Source organism: Drosophila virilis, unplaced genomic scaffold (genome assembly GCF_030788295.1).
Source record: "Drosophila virilis strain 15010-1051.87 unplaced genomic scaffold, Dvir_AGI_RSII-ME tig00001568, whole genome shotgun sequence".
Classification (NCBI taxonomy): domain Eukaryota; kingdom Metazoa; phylum Arthropoda; class Insecta; order Diptera; family Drosophilidae; genus Drosophila; species Drosophila virilis.
This window is the reverse complement of record NW_027212845.1, coordinates 167,819-181,272: the sequence shown is the minus strand read 5'-3', so window position 1 is coordinate 181,272 and position 13,454 is coordinate 167,819. Positions and strand designations below refer to the sequence as shown.

General features: G+C 39.2%; 2 protein-coding genes across 2 annotated transcripts; both read left to right on the top strand.

Moving 5' to 3' along the window:
• Window positions 1–606: 606 nt before the first annotated feature.
• LOC116649966 (uncharacterized) lies at window positions 607–3,206 on the top strand. Its single transcript, XM_032433281.2, has 2 exons — window positions 607–745; window positions 799–3,206. Exon 2 carries the CDS (start codon window positions 1,122–1,124, stop codon window positions 3,204–3,206), a length of 2,085 nt encoding a protein of 694 aa, XP_032289172.1. The 5' UTR covers window positions 607–745; window positions 799–1,121.
• Window positions 3,207–3,421: 215 nt separating this feature from the next.
• Window positions 3,422–6,323, top strand: LOC138911557 (uncharacterized). The gene is made up of 2 exons (XM_070210913.1): window positions 3,422–3,698; window positions 3,787–6,323. Exons 1-2 carry the CDS (start codon window positions 3,422–3,424, stop codon window positions 6,321–6,323), a joined length of 2,814 nt encoding a protein of 937 aa, XP_070067014.1.
• Window positions 6,324–13,454: the final 7,131 nt, after the last annotated feature.

Genomic DNA, 13,454 nt, shown 5'->3' with positions numbered 1-13,454 from the left:
AAGATATCTGACCAAACCCGGTATTTAGTAGTTTAATTATGCTCTTCATTAAAATTTAAGATCCTATTAAGATCGGAGCACTATATCATAAAGCATCCATACGATTGATCTGTCGAAAGTTAAATGGTTGTATGGAAAATTGAAATGTTTTTCACGATTTCTTGACCATAGTCGATCGCTCGAAATTAAGTTTTTGTATAAAACATTTTTGTTTACCAAGATATCTTGACCAAACTCGGCATTTATTAGTTTAATTATTCACTTCATATTAATGTAAAATCCTATTTAGATCGGAACACTATATCATAAAGCTTCCATAGGATCGATCGGTGGAAAGTTAAATTGTTGTATGTTATATTTGATTGTTTTTCATGATATCTTAACCATACACCTGATTTATTAGATTAACAATACTCCTTATACATGTTAATACAAAATCTTATTAAGATCGGTCCACTATTTGTAATAGCTACCAGAGGAACTGACGGTCGAAAATAAATCTGTTGAATGAAAAAACATATTTGCTTATCAAGATATCCTGACCAAACTCGGCATTTAGTAGTTTAATTATGCATGTTGCGGGACGAATTAATTTATCGATTGTTTAGTATTAAGTATATTCTGAAAGTATGTATATTTGCCCTCCGAATGTATGGGCACACTGTATTTGGCTTGTTGCCGCCATTACTTAAATGTTAAGCTCATTATTGTCGTGAGTTCGAAGGCCGTAGGAGGAAAGACTGCGGTAAGATTCCGAGGGAATATATATCTAAGTTCTAACCTTTGTAATCCGTTTAGAATAAAACACTTGCACTAGCACGTTTTGCATTACGCTGTCTCTAGTAACATCGGAGTAACATGGCCGGGGGCCAGGAGTAAACTTGCAGTGTTCAAATTGCAACTCCACCTTCATTTGGCACGCGACATGATCTTTTATTCGCAGTTCTTATTGTAAGAAACTGCAAGGGCGACTTGCGCTGAAGACAAGACGTGGTGTAACATTGGTGTTACAGTGTGTGTACATAGACACAGCACAGGCAGGGCCTCCACCCAGTTATAGAGTCACCATTAGTACGCAGCCAGCGTAAAATATAGCAGAAACCATCTCCGAGCTGAGTAGGATGACACAACGGTCACCTAGGAAAAGCCCACGCTTAAACGATGGCCAGGAGATAGCTACCACGGCGAGTGGGACGCAGACAAAGCGGACAAGTAGAATGGTGAGCACTGTATCACAAATGCAAGTTCCCGCTGTTAGCGCAACACAAAGCCCCAGCACCGTGGATGCGGGCACAAGTGTACAACCTGCCGGCACTGTGGCCGCGGGAGTGAGTGCACGAGCCAGCACATTGACAGGAGCGCCAAGCCCAAGCACGCAACTCTCAAGTACGCAAGTCATGGATTTGATAAAGAGAGTCGCTGTGCTAGAGCACGAGTTGCAGAGGTCAAAAACTGGTCAAGCACATGTGAGTACAGTTACTGATCCCGTTAAGTTGAGTAGTGCTGGCATGAGTGGTACAGCTAACCTGCCGCCATCTTTGATCGGAGCGGAGAGCGGAGAGCCATCGTCGAGTGGAAGTTTGAGTGAAACTGCAACTATGAGTGTAGTCCCAAATTCAAAAGTAAGTTTGAGTGGAACTACCATTTTGAGCAGATCGCCATCTTTGAGTGAGGCACTGCCTACGTCATTGAGTGGAAATTTGGGAACACAGTTGCAAACGGTAGAACGGGCTACAGTTATGGATAACTGCTCTACAACGTCAAGCCGCTCGACGCCATATTGCTTTGCAGGCATTGCACAGCCAACGCTCAGCTACACTCCGGCACAGGAGAACCAACAAACGATAATTTTGGAGCCAACGCAGGCAACTGGGAACTTCGCATGGACGACTCCCAGGAACGATGTATGCCTGCCACGCAAATTACCAGATCTACCCGAGTTTGGAGGTCAACCTGAGGATTGGCCTATATTCTTCTGCGCGTTTACGGAAACAACTTTGGCGTACAACTGTACAAATCTGGAGAATAACCAGCGATTGTTGAAGGCACTCAAAGGCGAAGCACGTGACACTGTGAAGTCGTTGCACATACATCCCAGGAATGTGAACAACGTAATTGAACAATTACGTTTTAGATACGGCCGCCCAGAACAGCTAATACGCAGCCAGCTAATTAGTATTCGAGAGGTGCAGCCAATTCAGGAGCACAGCATAGCTAAAATCGTGCCATATGCCACACGCGTAAGTAACCTTGCCGCCTTTCTACAATCGGCTAACGGGGAACAGCATTTAGCGAATCCTACACTGATGGAGGATTTGGTCGCTAAATTACCACCAAGCAAGAGGGTGGATTGGGCCAGACATGCAGCTACGATTAGGCCTTTCCCGACGGTCGTACATTTTAGCGCGTGGTTAACGGACTACGCCAATGTGGTATGTACGATTGTGGACGTCGATAGTAAGGAGCAAAGACGTAGAGTGCTGCATGCCAGCATTGACCAGAATAATGAAGGGCGTCACCGAGGTCGCACCAAACAGTGTCCAATCTGTAATGGACAACACGCAGTCAGGGACTGCAACGAGTTTAACTTAGCCTCTCCGCTAAAGAGGTGGACAGTCGTAAAAAGGCACCGGCTTTGTTTTTCGTGTTTACGAGTTGGCCACATGGCAAGAGTCTGCAATAGGGCCAACGAATGCCAAGTTAATGGATGCCGGAAGAGACATCATCGACTCTTACATTATCATGATGCTATGAGTCACAATGCACCGCAACCAGCAGGTGATAGAGTGATGAATACTGGACGGATGCCGCAGCCAGCGGATCCTCACACAAGGGCACCGCAGCCAGCGGATCCTCAATCGACGCAACAAAGGAACTTAAGTTGTGTCGATTCGGATGGAGAACGCCTACTATTCCGCATATTGCCAGTGACATTGCACGGGGCCAATAAGCGGATCGATACTTACGCGCTCCTCGACGAGGGCTCGTCTGTAACGATGATCGACGACGAACTACTGCGCGATCTAGATATCAAAGGGGAACGCAGGCAACTAAATATACAGTGGTTTGGTGGAAGAGCAACCAGAGAGCCGACCACAGTGGTAAGCATGGAAATGTGTACGCCGTGTCCAACCTCAGCTTACCAATGCAAAGCCTGCATCAACGTGACGTCCAAATGTGGGGCAACGGTGCACGTCTTCCAATGAAACCGTATCGCGGGGCGATACCAAAACTTCTGATTGGACTTGATCATGCGCATCTTGGACTGCCTATGCAAACAAAAAGGTTTGCACCACAGGGACCATATGCCGCAGCCACCGAACTTGGATGGGTGGTTTTTGGGCCGGCAAGAGATCAACCGACGGCAACGTCATCAAAGTCATGCCTCCTAGCAGTGTCGCAGGAGGATGCAATCCAAAAGATGGTAAACGACTATTTTGATATCGAAAACTTCGGGGTGAAGCTTACGCCACCAAAAAGATTGGTCAACATTGAGAGAAAGATGAAGCGTAACGATCAGTTTAAACAAGCCTATATGAAAATTATGGACGATTATGTTCACAAAGGATATGCTCGACGATTGAAGCAGCATGAGGTCGCTTTAGCCAACAGCGACAAACTTTGGTATCTTCCGCACTTTGGAGTTGAAAATCCAAATAAGCCCGGTAAGATAAGACTGATTCGACGCGGCAGCAAAGGTTGGTGATATTTCATTGAATTCGGCATTATCCAAGGGGCCGCAGCACTATAAGTCGCTGCCGGCTGTTCTCTTCCATTTTCGGGAAGGTGCCGTTGGCGTTTGTGGAGACATCCGAGAGATGTTCCATCAAGTGTTGATTCGACCGCAGGACAGATGCGCCCAGCGATTCCTGTGGCGAAACGGCGATGATCGCCGGGAGCCTGATGTTTATGAGATGAGGGTAATGACGTTTGGAGCAGCATGTTCGCCAAGCGCCGCACACTATGTGAAGACCTTGAATGCCCTGCAGTTTCAGGATTCAGACCCTCGCGCGGTTAAAGCTATTCTTGAATTCCACTATGTGGACGACTATGTGGATAGTTTTGATAGTGAAGGCGAAGCCATCACCATATCGACAAGAATAAGAGAAATACATGCAAATGCTGGATTCGAATTGTGCCAGTTTACTTCCAGCTCGCCAACTGTAGCTGACGCGCTGGGCCAACATGGGACTGCGAGGAGCATCGGATGGGGCGAAGCTGAAGAAAAGATTCTAGGCATGTGTTGGCAACCAGCCACGGACGATTTCAAATTCAACATGAAGTACCACAAAGTACGCCGATGTGTGCTAAATTTGGAGCGAATTCCTACGAAGAGGGAATTCTTGAGCTTGATCATGTCAACATTCGATCCTCTGGGATTTCTTAGCTGCCTCATGATAACTGGAAAGTTACTAATGCGTGAGATTTGGCGACGAAATGTGCAATGGGATGAACCATTACCAGATGAGATCGCCCGGGCCTTTAGCAAATGGTTTCAGGATATGAACAACGTGGAAGGATTTCGGAGCTCGCGCCATTACTTCGGCCCAACACCTGTGCGGGCAATACAGCTGCACGTTTTTGTCGATGCTAGCCAGTCAGCATTCGCAGCCGTGACTTACTTGAGGGTCACCTACGACAACAACGACGTGCGAGTATGCTTCGTATGTGCCAGGACGAAGTGTGCCCCAATGAAGACGATGTCAATTCCACGACTGGAATTGCAAGCAGCCGTGTTAGGAACGAGGCTGATGGATACTGTCAAAAAGGAGCACAGTATAGCGATCAGCGACGCTATACTATGGACTGACTCCAAAACTGTGCTGCGTTGGATAGGCAGCACCCACCGTCGATATAAGCAGTTCGTCGGAAATCGAGTGGGAGAAATTTTGGAGTCAACAAAGGTTTCCCAATGGAGATGGGTACCTACTGCTGAAAATGCAGCAGACGACGCAACGAGGCCGCATTGCCACGTAGACCTCAGCCAACGGTCACGATGGTTAGACGGGCCAACATTTTTGCGGCAGCCAGAAAGCAGCTGGCCGCAGTCCGAACCGGGCACGGAACACTCATCCTACGAAGATGAAGAAGAGATGCCGAGTGAATTTGCCTTAGTTGCAGCAAATAGCTTTTTCATTTCATTTCAGAGATTCTCTAGCTACAGTCGGCTGGTGAGGACGACGGCTTGGGTTTTAAGGTTTACGCGCTGGAGCCGTGGACAGAGGACTGAGCTTGAGAGATTCGGCCTCACCGCGACGGAGTGTGAGAACGCTGAGAACTTACTGATACGGCGAGCGCAATGCGAAGCGTTCCCTGACGAGGTTCGAGCCTCATACAATGAAGAATCAGTCGGTCATCGAAGCGACATAAGAGGGCTGGCGCCATACTTGGATGACAATGGAGTCTTGCGTGCGTATGGCAGGATCGATGCCGCCCTCTGTATACCGCATAGTGCGAGAAGGCCAATAATATTGTCACACCGGCACACACTGACGGAACTGATTGTGTATCACTACCATGTGAAAATGAAGCATCAAAACGTGGATGCAACGATAGGTGACATCAGGACCAGATTTTGGATAACAAAGCTGCGTCGACTGTTGCGTACAGTAATATCTGGATGTAGTGTGTGCAAACTACATAGAGCGCAGCCAGCGCCACCTATAATGGGTCCTTTGCCAGAGGACAGACTGGAGGCCAATGGATGGCCATTTAAGTTTACGGGTCTGGACTATTTTGGACCACTCCTTGTGACGATCGGACGTCGAAAGGAAAAGAGATGGGTCGCCTTGTTTACGTGTCTGACGACAAGGGCCATACATTTGGAGCTGGCACATGACCTGTCAACTGATTCCTGTATAATCGTAATCAGGAACTTTCTTTGCCGTCGCGGACCTGTACTGAGGTTGCGCAGTGACAACGGAAAGAACTTTGTTGGGGCCAACAGAGAAGCCAAAAGGCTAATAGATGTATTCGAGCCGGAGAAGATTCAGGGTGAGTTATCTTCTAGAGGCATTAAATGGATCTTCAACTGCCCAGCAAACCCAGCTGAAGGGGGAGCCTGGGAAAGGATGGTGCAGTGTGTCAAGAGAGTGCTACGCCACACAGTAAAGGAAGTGGCACCAAAGCAACACGTACTGGAGAGTTTCCTGATTGAGGCCGAGAACGTTGTGAATTCTCGCCCGCTTACCCACTTGCCGGTGTCTGTGGACCAAGAAGCCCCCCTAACACCGAACGATCTACTCAAAGGAGTGGCCAATCTGCCTGACACGCCCGGTATCCACGGGCAGCCGAACGAGAGATGCGTCACGAGGAAGCAGTAGCGCATGGCGCGGCTGTTACGAGACCGTTTTTGGAAGCGGTGGGTCTTAGAGTACCTGCCTACACTTGTGCGACGCGTGAATATGGTGTTTATATGCGACCCGGCCGTGCCACGCAGAGAGTGGCGAAAGGGCATAGTGGAGGAGCTCTACCCTGGACCAGATGGAGTGCCTCGACGCGCCAGCATCCGCGTGGCGGACAACAACCGAGTGCGACTGATGACTCGTCCCGTGGCTAAACTAGCCATACTGGATGTGAGTGAAGCAGGGCCTTCACGGGGGCGGGGATGTTGCGGGACGAATTAATTTATCGATTGTTTAGTATTAAGTATATTCTGAAAGTATGTATATTTGCCCTCCGAATGTACGGGCACACTGTATTTGGCTTGTTGCCGCCATTACTTAAATGTTAAGCTCTTTATTGTCGTGAGTTCGAAGGCCGTAGGAGGAAAGACTGCGGTAAGATTCCGAGGGAATATATATCTAAGTTCTAACCTATGTAATCCGTTTAGAATAAAACACTTGCACTAGCACGTTTTGCATTACGCTGTCTCTAGTAACATCGGAGTAACATGGCCGGGGGCCAGGCGTAAACTTGCAGTGTTCAAATTGCAACTCCACCTTCATTTGGCACGCGACAATGCACCATATTTATATAAAATCCAATTTAGCTTTATAACATAAAGCTTCCATAGGATCGATCGGTCGAAAGTTAAATTGTTGTATGTTATATTTAATTGTTTTTCACGATATCTTGATCATACTCGTCATTTATTAGTTTTACTAAGCTCCTCATATAAATACAAAATCCTATTAACATCGGTCTTCTATATCTTTAAGATGCCATAGAAACGATCGATTAATAAAACAACATTTTTGTTTAACAAGATATCTTGACCAAACCCGGCGTTTAGTAGTTTAATTATGCTCTTCATATAAATTTAAGACCCTATTAAGATCGGAGCACTGTATCATAAAGCATCCATAGGATTGATCTGTCGAAAGTTAAATGGTTGTATGGAAAATTGAAATGTTTTTCACGATATCTTGACCATAGTCGTCAATTTTTAGTTTAACTATGTTCTTCATATATTTACAAAAGACCATTACATCGGACCACTATTTGAAATAGCTGCCATAAGAACGATCGCACGAAATTAAGTTGTTGTATAAAACATTTTTGTTTACCAAGATATCTTGACCAACCTCGGCATTTATTAGTTTAATTATTCACTTCATATTTATGTAAAATCCTATTTAGATCGGAACACTATATCATAAAGCTTCCATTGGATCGATCGGTCGAAAGTTAAATTGTTGTATGTTATATTTGATTGTTTTTCATGATATCTTAACCATACACCGCATTTATTTGTTTAACTATACTCCTCATATATGTAAATACAAAATCCTATTAAGATCGGTCGTCTATTTGAAGTAGCTACCAGAGGAACTGACGGTCGAAAATTAATCTGTTAAATAAAAAAGTATATTTGTTTGTCAAGATATCTTGACCTAATGCGGAATTTATTAATTTTACTATGCTCTTCTTATATATACAAAATCCTATTAAGATAGGACCACTATTTGAAATAGCTACCAGAGGAACTGACGGTCGAAAATTAATCCTTTGAATAAAAAAACATATTTGGTTATATTAAGATCTTCACCCAACTCGGCATTTTTTAGTTTTACTAAGCTCCTCCTATTAACATCGGACTTCTATATCATTAAGAAGCCATAGGTACGAACGTTTTTGTTTATCAAGATATTTTGACCAAGCCCGAAACTTAGTACTTTAATTATGCTCTTCATATAATAGTAAAATGTTATTAATATTGGACTTCTATATAATAGAAACCGTCGAACAATAAGAAAAACATTCTTGGTTATCAAGATATCTTGTCCTATCTCGGCATTTAGTAGTTTATTTACGCTCTTCATATAAATCTAAAATCCTATATAGATTGGAACACTATATCATAAAGCATACATAGGATTGATCTGTCGAAAGTTAAATGGTTGTATGGAAAATTGGATTGTTTTTCACGATATCTTGACCATAGTCGTCAATTTTTAGTTTTACTATGTTCTTCATATATATACAAAACACTATTAAGACCGGACCACTATTTAAAATAGCTGCCATAAGAACGATCGTTCAAAATTAAGTTGTTGTAAAAAAATTTTTGTTTATCAAGATATCTTGACCAAGTTCGGCTTTTATTAATTTTACTATGCTCCTCACATATATATAAAATCCTATTAAGACCGCACCACTATTTGAAATAGCTACCAGAAGAACTGACGGTCGAAAATTAATATGTTGAATAAAAAAACATATTTGTTTATCAAGGTATCTTGACCAAACTCGGCATTTAGTGGTTTAATTATGCACTTCATATTTATATAAAATCCAATTTAGATCGGAACACTATATTATAAAGCTTCCATAGGATCGATCGGTCGAAAATTAAATTGTTGTATGTTATATTTGATTGGTTTTCACGATATCTTATTCATACTCATCATACAAAATCCTATTAAGATCGGACCACTATTTGAAATATCTACCAGAGGAACTGACGGTCGAAAATTAATCTGTTGAATTAAAAAACATATTTGTTTATCAAGATATCTTCACCCAACTCGCCATTTTTTTATTTTACTAAGCTCCTCATATAAATACAAAATCCTATTAACATCGGTCTTCTATATCATTAAGATGCCATAGGAAAGATCGATTAATAAAACAACATTTTTGTTCATCAAGATATCTTGACCAAACCCGGCATTTAGTAGTTTAATTATGCTCTTCATATAAATATAAGATCCTATTAAGATCGAACTTCTATATAAGAGAAACGGTCGAACAATAAGAAAAACATTCTTGCTTATCAAGGTATCTTGTCCAATCTCGGCATTTAGTAGTTTATTTACGCTCTTCATATAAATGTAAAATCCTATATAGATTGGAGCACTATATCACAAAGCATCCATAGGATTGATCTGTCGAAAGTTTAATGGTTGTATGGAAAATTGGATTGTTTTTCACGATATCTTGACCATAGTCGTCAATTTTTAGTTTTACTATGTTTTCATATGTTTACAAAAGTCTTTTAACATCGGACCACTATTTGAAATAGCTGCCGTAAGAACGATCGTTCGAAATTAAGTCTTTGTATAAAACATTTTTGTTTATCAAGATATCTCGACCAAACTCGGCATTTAGTAGTTTAATTATGCTCTTCATATAGATTTAAATATTAAGATCGGAACACTATATCATAAAGCATCCATAGGATTGATCTGTCGAAAGTTAAATGGTTGTATGGTAAATTTGATTGTTTTTCATGATATCTTGACCATAGTCGTCAATTTTTAGTTTTACTATGTTGTTCATATATATAAAAAAGTCTATTAACATCGGACCACTATTTGAAATAGCTGCCATAGGAACGATCGATTTATAACAAAACATGTTTGTTTATCAAGATATTTTGACCAAACTCGGCATTTGGTAGTTTAATTATGCTCTTCATATAAATGTAAAATCCTATTAATATTGGACTTCTATATAATAGAAACGGTCGAACAATAAGAAAAACATTCTTGTTTATCAAGATATCTTATCCAATCTCGGCATTAAGTTTTCATATAAATGTAAAATCCTATTTAGATCTGTGCACTATATCATAACGCTTCCACAGGAACGATCGGTCGAAAGTTATATTGTTGTAAGGGACATATTTTGTTTTTCATGATATCTTGACCATACTCAGCATTTATTAGTTTTACTTTGCTCCTCATATATTTGCAAAATGTTATCAGGATCGGACTTCTATATCATATAGCCGTCATAGGAACGATAGATCATTAAAAAAACATTTATGTTTATCATGATATCTTGAGCAAACTCGGCATTACGAAGTTTAAAATCCTAGTAAAATCCTATTTAGATTGGAACACTGTATCATTAAGGTTCAACAGGAGGGATCGATCGAAAGTTAAATTGTTGTATGGTCAATTTGATTGTATTTAACGATATCTTGATCATACTCGTCATTTATTAGTTTTACTATGCTCCTCATATAAATACGAAATCCCATTCATCGGTCTTCTATGTCATTAAGATGCCATAGGATCGATTAATAAAACAACATTTTTGTTTATCAAGATATCTTGACCAAACCCGGCACTTAGTAGTTTAATTATGCTATTCATATAAATGTAAGATCCTATTAAGATCGGACTTGTATATAATAGAAACAATAAGAAAAACATTCTTGTTTATCAAGATATCTTGTCCAATCTGGACATTTAGTAGTTTATTTACGCTCTTCATATAAATGTAAAATCTTATATAGATTGGAGCACTATATCATAAAGCATCCATAGGATTCATCTGTCGAAAGTTAAGTGGTTGTACGGAAAATTGAATTGTTTTTCACGATATCTTGACCATAGTAGTCAATTTTTAGTTTTACCATGTTCTTCATATATTTACAAACGACTATTACCTCAGACCACTATTTGAAATAGCTGCCATAAGAACGATCGTTCGAAATTAAGTTGTTGTATAAAAAATTTTTTTTACCATGATATTTTGACCAAACTCGGCATTTAGTAGTTTAATTATGCATTTTATATTTATGTAAAATCCTATTTAGATCGGAGCACTATATCATAAAGATTCCATAGGATCGATCGGTCGAAAGTTAAATTGTTGCATGTTATATTTGATTGTTTTTCATGATATCTTAACCACATACCTCATTTATTAGTTTAACTATACTCCTCATACATGTAAATACAAAATCCTATTAAGATCGGTCCACTATTTGAAATAGCTACCAGAGGAACTGACGGTCGAAAATTAATCTGTTGAATAAAAAACCATATTTGTTTATCAAGATATCTTGACCAAATGCGGAATTTATCAATTTTACTATGCTCCTCATATATATAAAATCCTATTAAGACCGCACTACTATTTGAAATAGCTACCAGAAGAACTGACGGTGGAAAATTAATATGTTGAATAAAAAAACATATTTGTTTATCAAGATATCTTGACCAAACTCGGCATTTAGTAGTTTAATTATGCACTTCATATTTATATAAAATCCAATTTAGCTTTATAACATAAATTTTCCATAGGATCGATCGGTCGAAAGTTAAATTGTTGTATGTTATATTTGATTGTTTTTCACGATATCTTGATCATACTCGTCATTTATTAGTTTTACTAAGCTCCTCATATAAACACAAAATCCTATTAACATCGGTTTTCTATATCATTAAGATGCCATAGGAACGATCGATTAATAAAACAACATTTTTGTTTATCAAGATATCTTGACCAAACCCGGCATTTAGTAGGTTAATTATGCTCTTCATATAAATTTAAGATTCTATTAAGATCGGAGCACTATATCATAAAGCATCCATAGGATTGATCTGTCGAAAGTTAAATGGTAGTATGGTAAATTTGATTATTTTTTATGATATCTTGACCATAGTCGTTAATTTTAAGTTTTACTCTGTTGTTATATATATAAAAAAGTCTATTAACATCGGACCACTATTTGAAATAGCTGCCATAGGAACGATCGATTTATAACAAAACATGTTTGTTTATCAAGATATTTTGACCAAACTCGGCATTTAGTAGTTTAATTATGCTCTTCATATAAATGTAAAATCCTATTAACATTGGACTTCTATATAATAGAAACGGTCGAACAATAAGAAAAACATTCTTGTTTATCAAGATATCTTATCCAATCTCGGCATTAAGTTTTCATATAAATGTAAAATCCTATTTAGATCTGTGCACTATATCATAACGATTCCACAGGAACGATCGGTCGAAAGTTATATTGTTGTAAGGGACATATTTTGTTTTTCATGATATCTTGACCATACTCAGCATTTACTAGTTTTACTTTGCTCCTCATATATTTGCAAATTGTTATCAGGATCGGACTTCTATATCATATAGCTGCCATAGGAACGATAGATCAATAAAAAAACATTTGTGTTTATCAAGATATCTTGAGCAAACTCGGCATTACGAAGTTTAAAATCCTAGTAAAATCCTATTTAGATTGGAACACTGTATCATTAAGGTTCAACAGGAGGGATCGATCGAAAGTTAAATTGTTGTCTGGTCAATCTGATTGTATTTAACGATATCTTGATCATACTCGTCATTTATTAGTTTTACTATGCTCCTCATATAAATACGAAATCCCATTAACATCGGTCTTCTATGTCATTAAGATGCCATAGGATCGATTAATAAAACAACATTTTTGTTTATCAAGATATCTTGACCAAACCCGGCACTTAGTAGTTTAATTATGCTATTCATATAAATGTAAGATCCTATTAAGATCGGACTTGTATATAATAGAAACAATAAGAAAAACATTCTTGTTTATCAAGATATCTTGTCCAATCTCGACATTTAGTAGTTTATTTACGCTCTTCATATAAATGTAAAATCCTATATAGATTGGAGCACTATATCATAAAGCATCCATAGGATTGATCTGTCGAAAGTTAAGTGGTTGTACGGAAAATTTGATTGTTTTTCACCATATCTTGACCATAGTCGTCAATTTTTAGTTTTACCATGTTCTTCATATATTTACAAAAGACTATTACCTCAGACCACTATTTGAAATAGCTGCCATAAGAACGATCGTTCGAAATTAAGTTGTTGTATAAAAAATTTTTTTAACCAAGATATTTTGACCAAACTCGGCATTTAGTAGTTTAATTATGCATTTTATATTTATGTAAAATCCTATTTAGATCGGAACACTATATCATAAAGCTTCCATAGGATCGATCGGTGGAAAGTTAAATTGTTGTATGTTATATTTGATTGTTTTTCATGAAATATAAACCATACACCTCATTTATTAGTTTAACTATCTTCCCCATACATGTAAATACAAAATCCTATTAAGATCGGTCCACTATTCGAAATAGCTAGCAGAGGAAGTGACGATCGAAAAATAATCTGATGAATAAAAAAACATGTTTGTTTATCAAGATATTTTGACCAAACTCGGCATTTAGTAGTTTAATAATGCACTTCATATAAATGTAAAATCCTATTAA

Excerpts from the sequence above, each read along its gene's own strand:
- LOC138911557 (XM_070210913.1), top strand. The coding sequence starts at position 3,422 with ATGGTAAACGACTATTTTGATATCGAAAACTTCGGGGTGAAGCTTACG. Across the intron at positions 3,699-3,786 it reads GATTCGACGCGGCAGCAAAG|GTGCCGTTGGCGTTTGTGGA; the intron begins GTTGGTGATATT and ends ATTTTCGGGAAG.
- LOC116649966 (XM_032433281.2), top strand. The coding sequence starts at position 1,122 with ATGACACAACGGTCACCTAGGAAAAGCCCACGCTTAAACGATGGCCAG.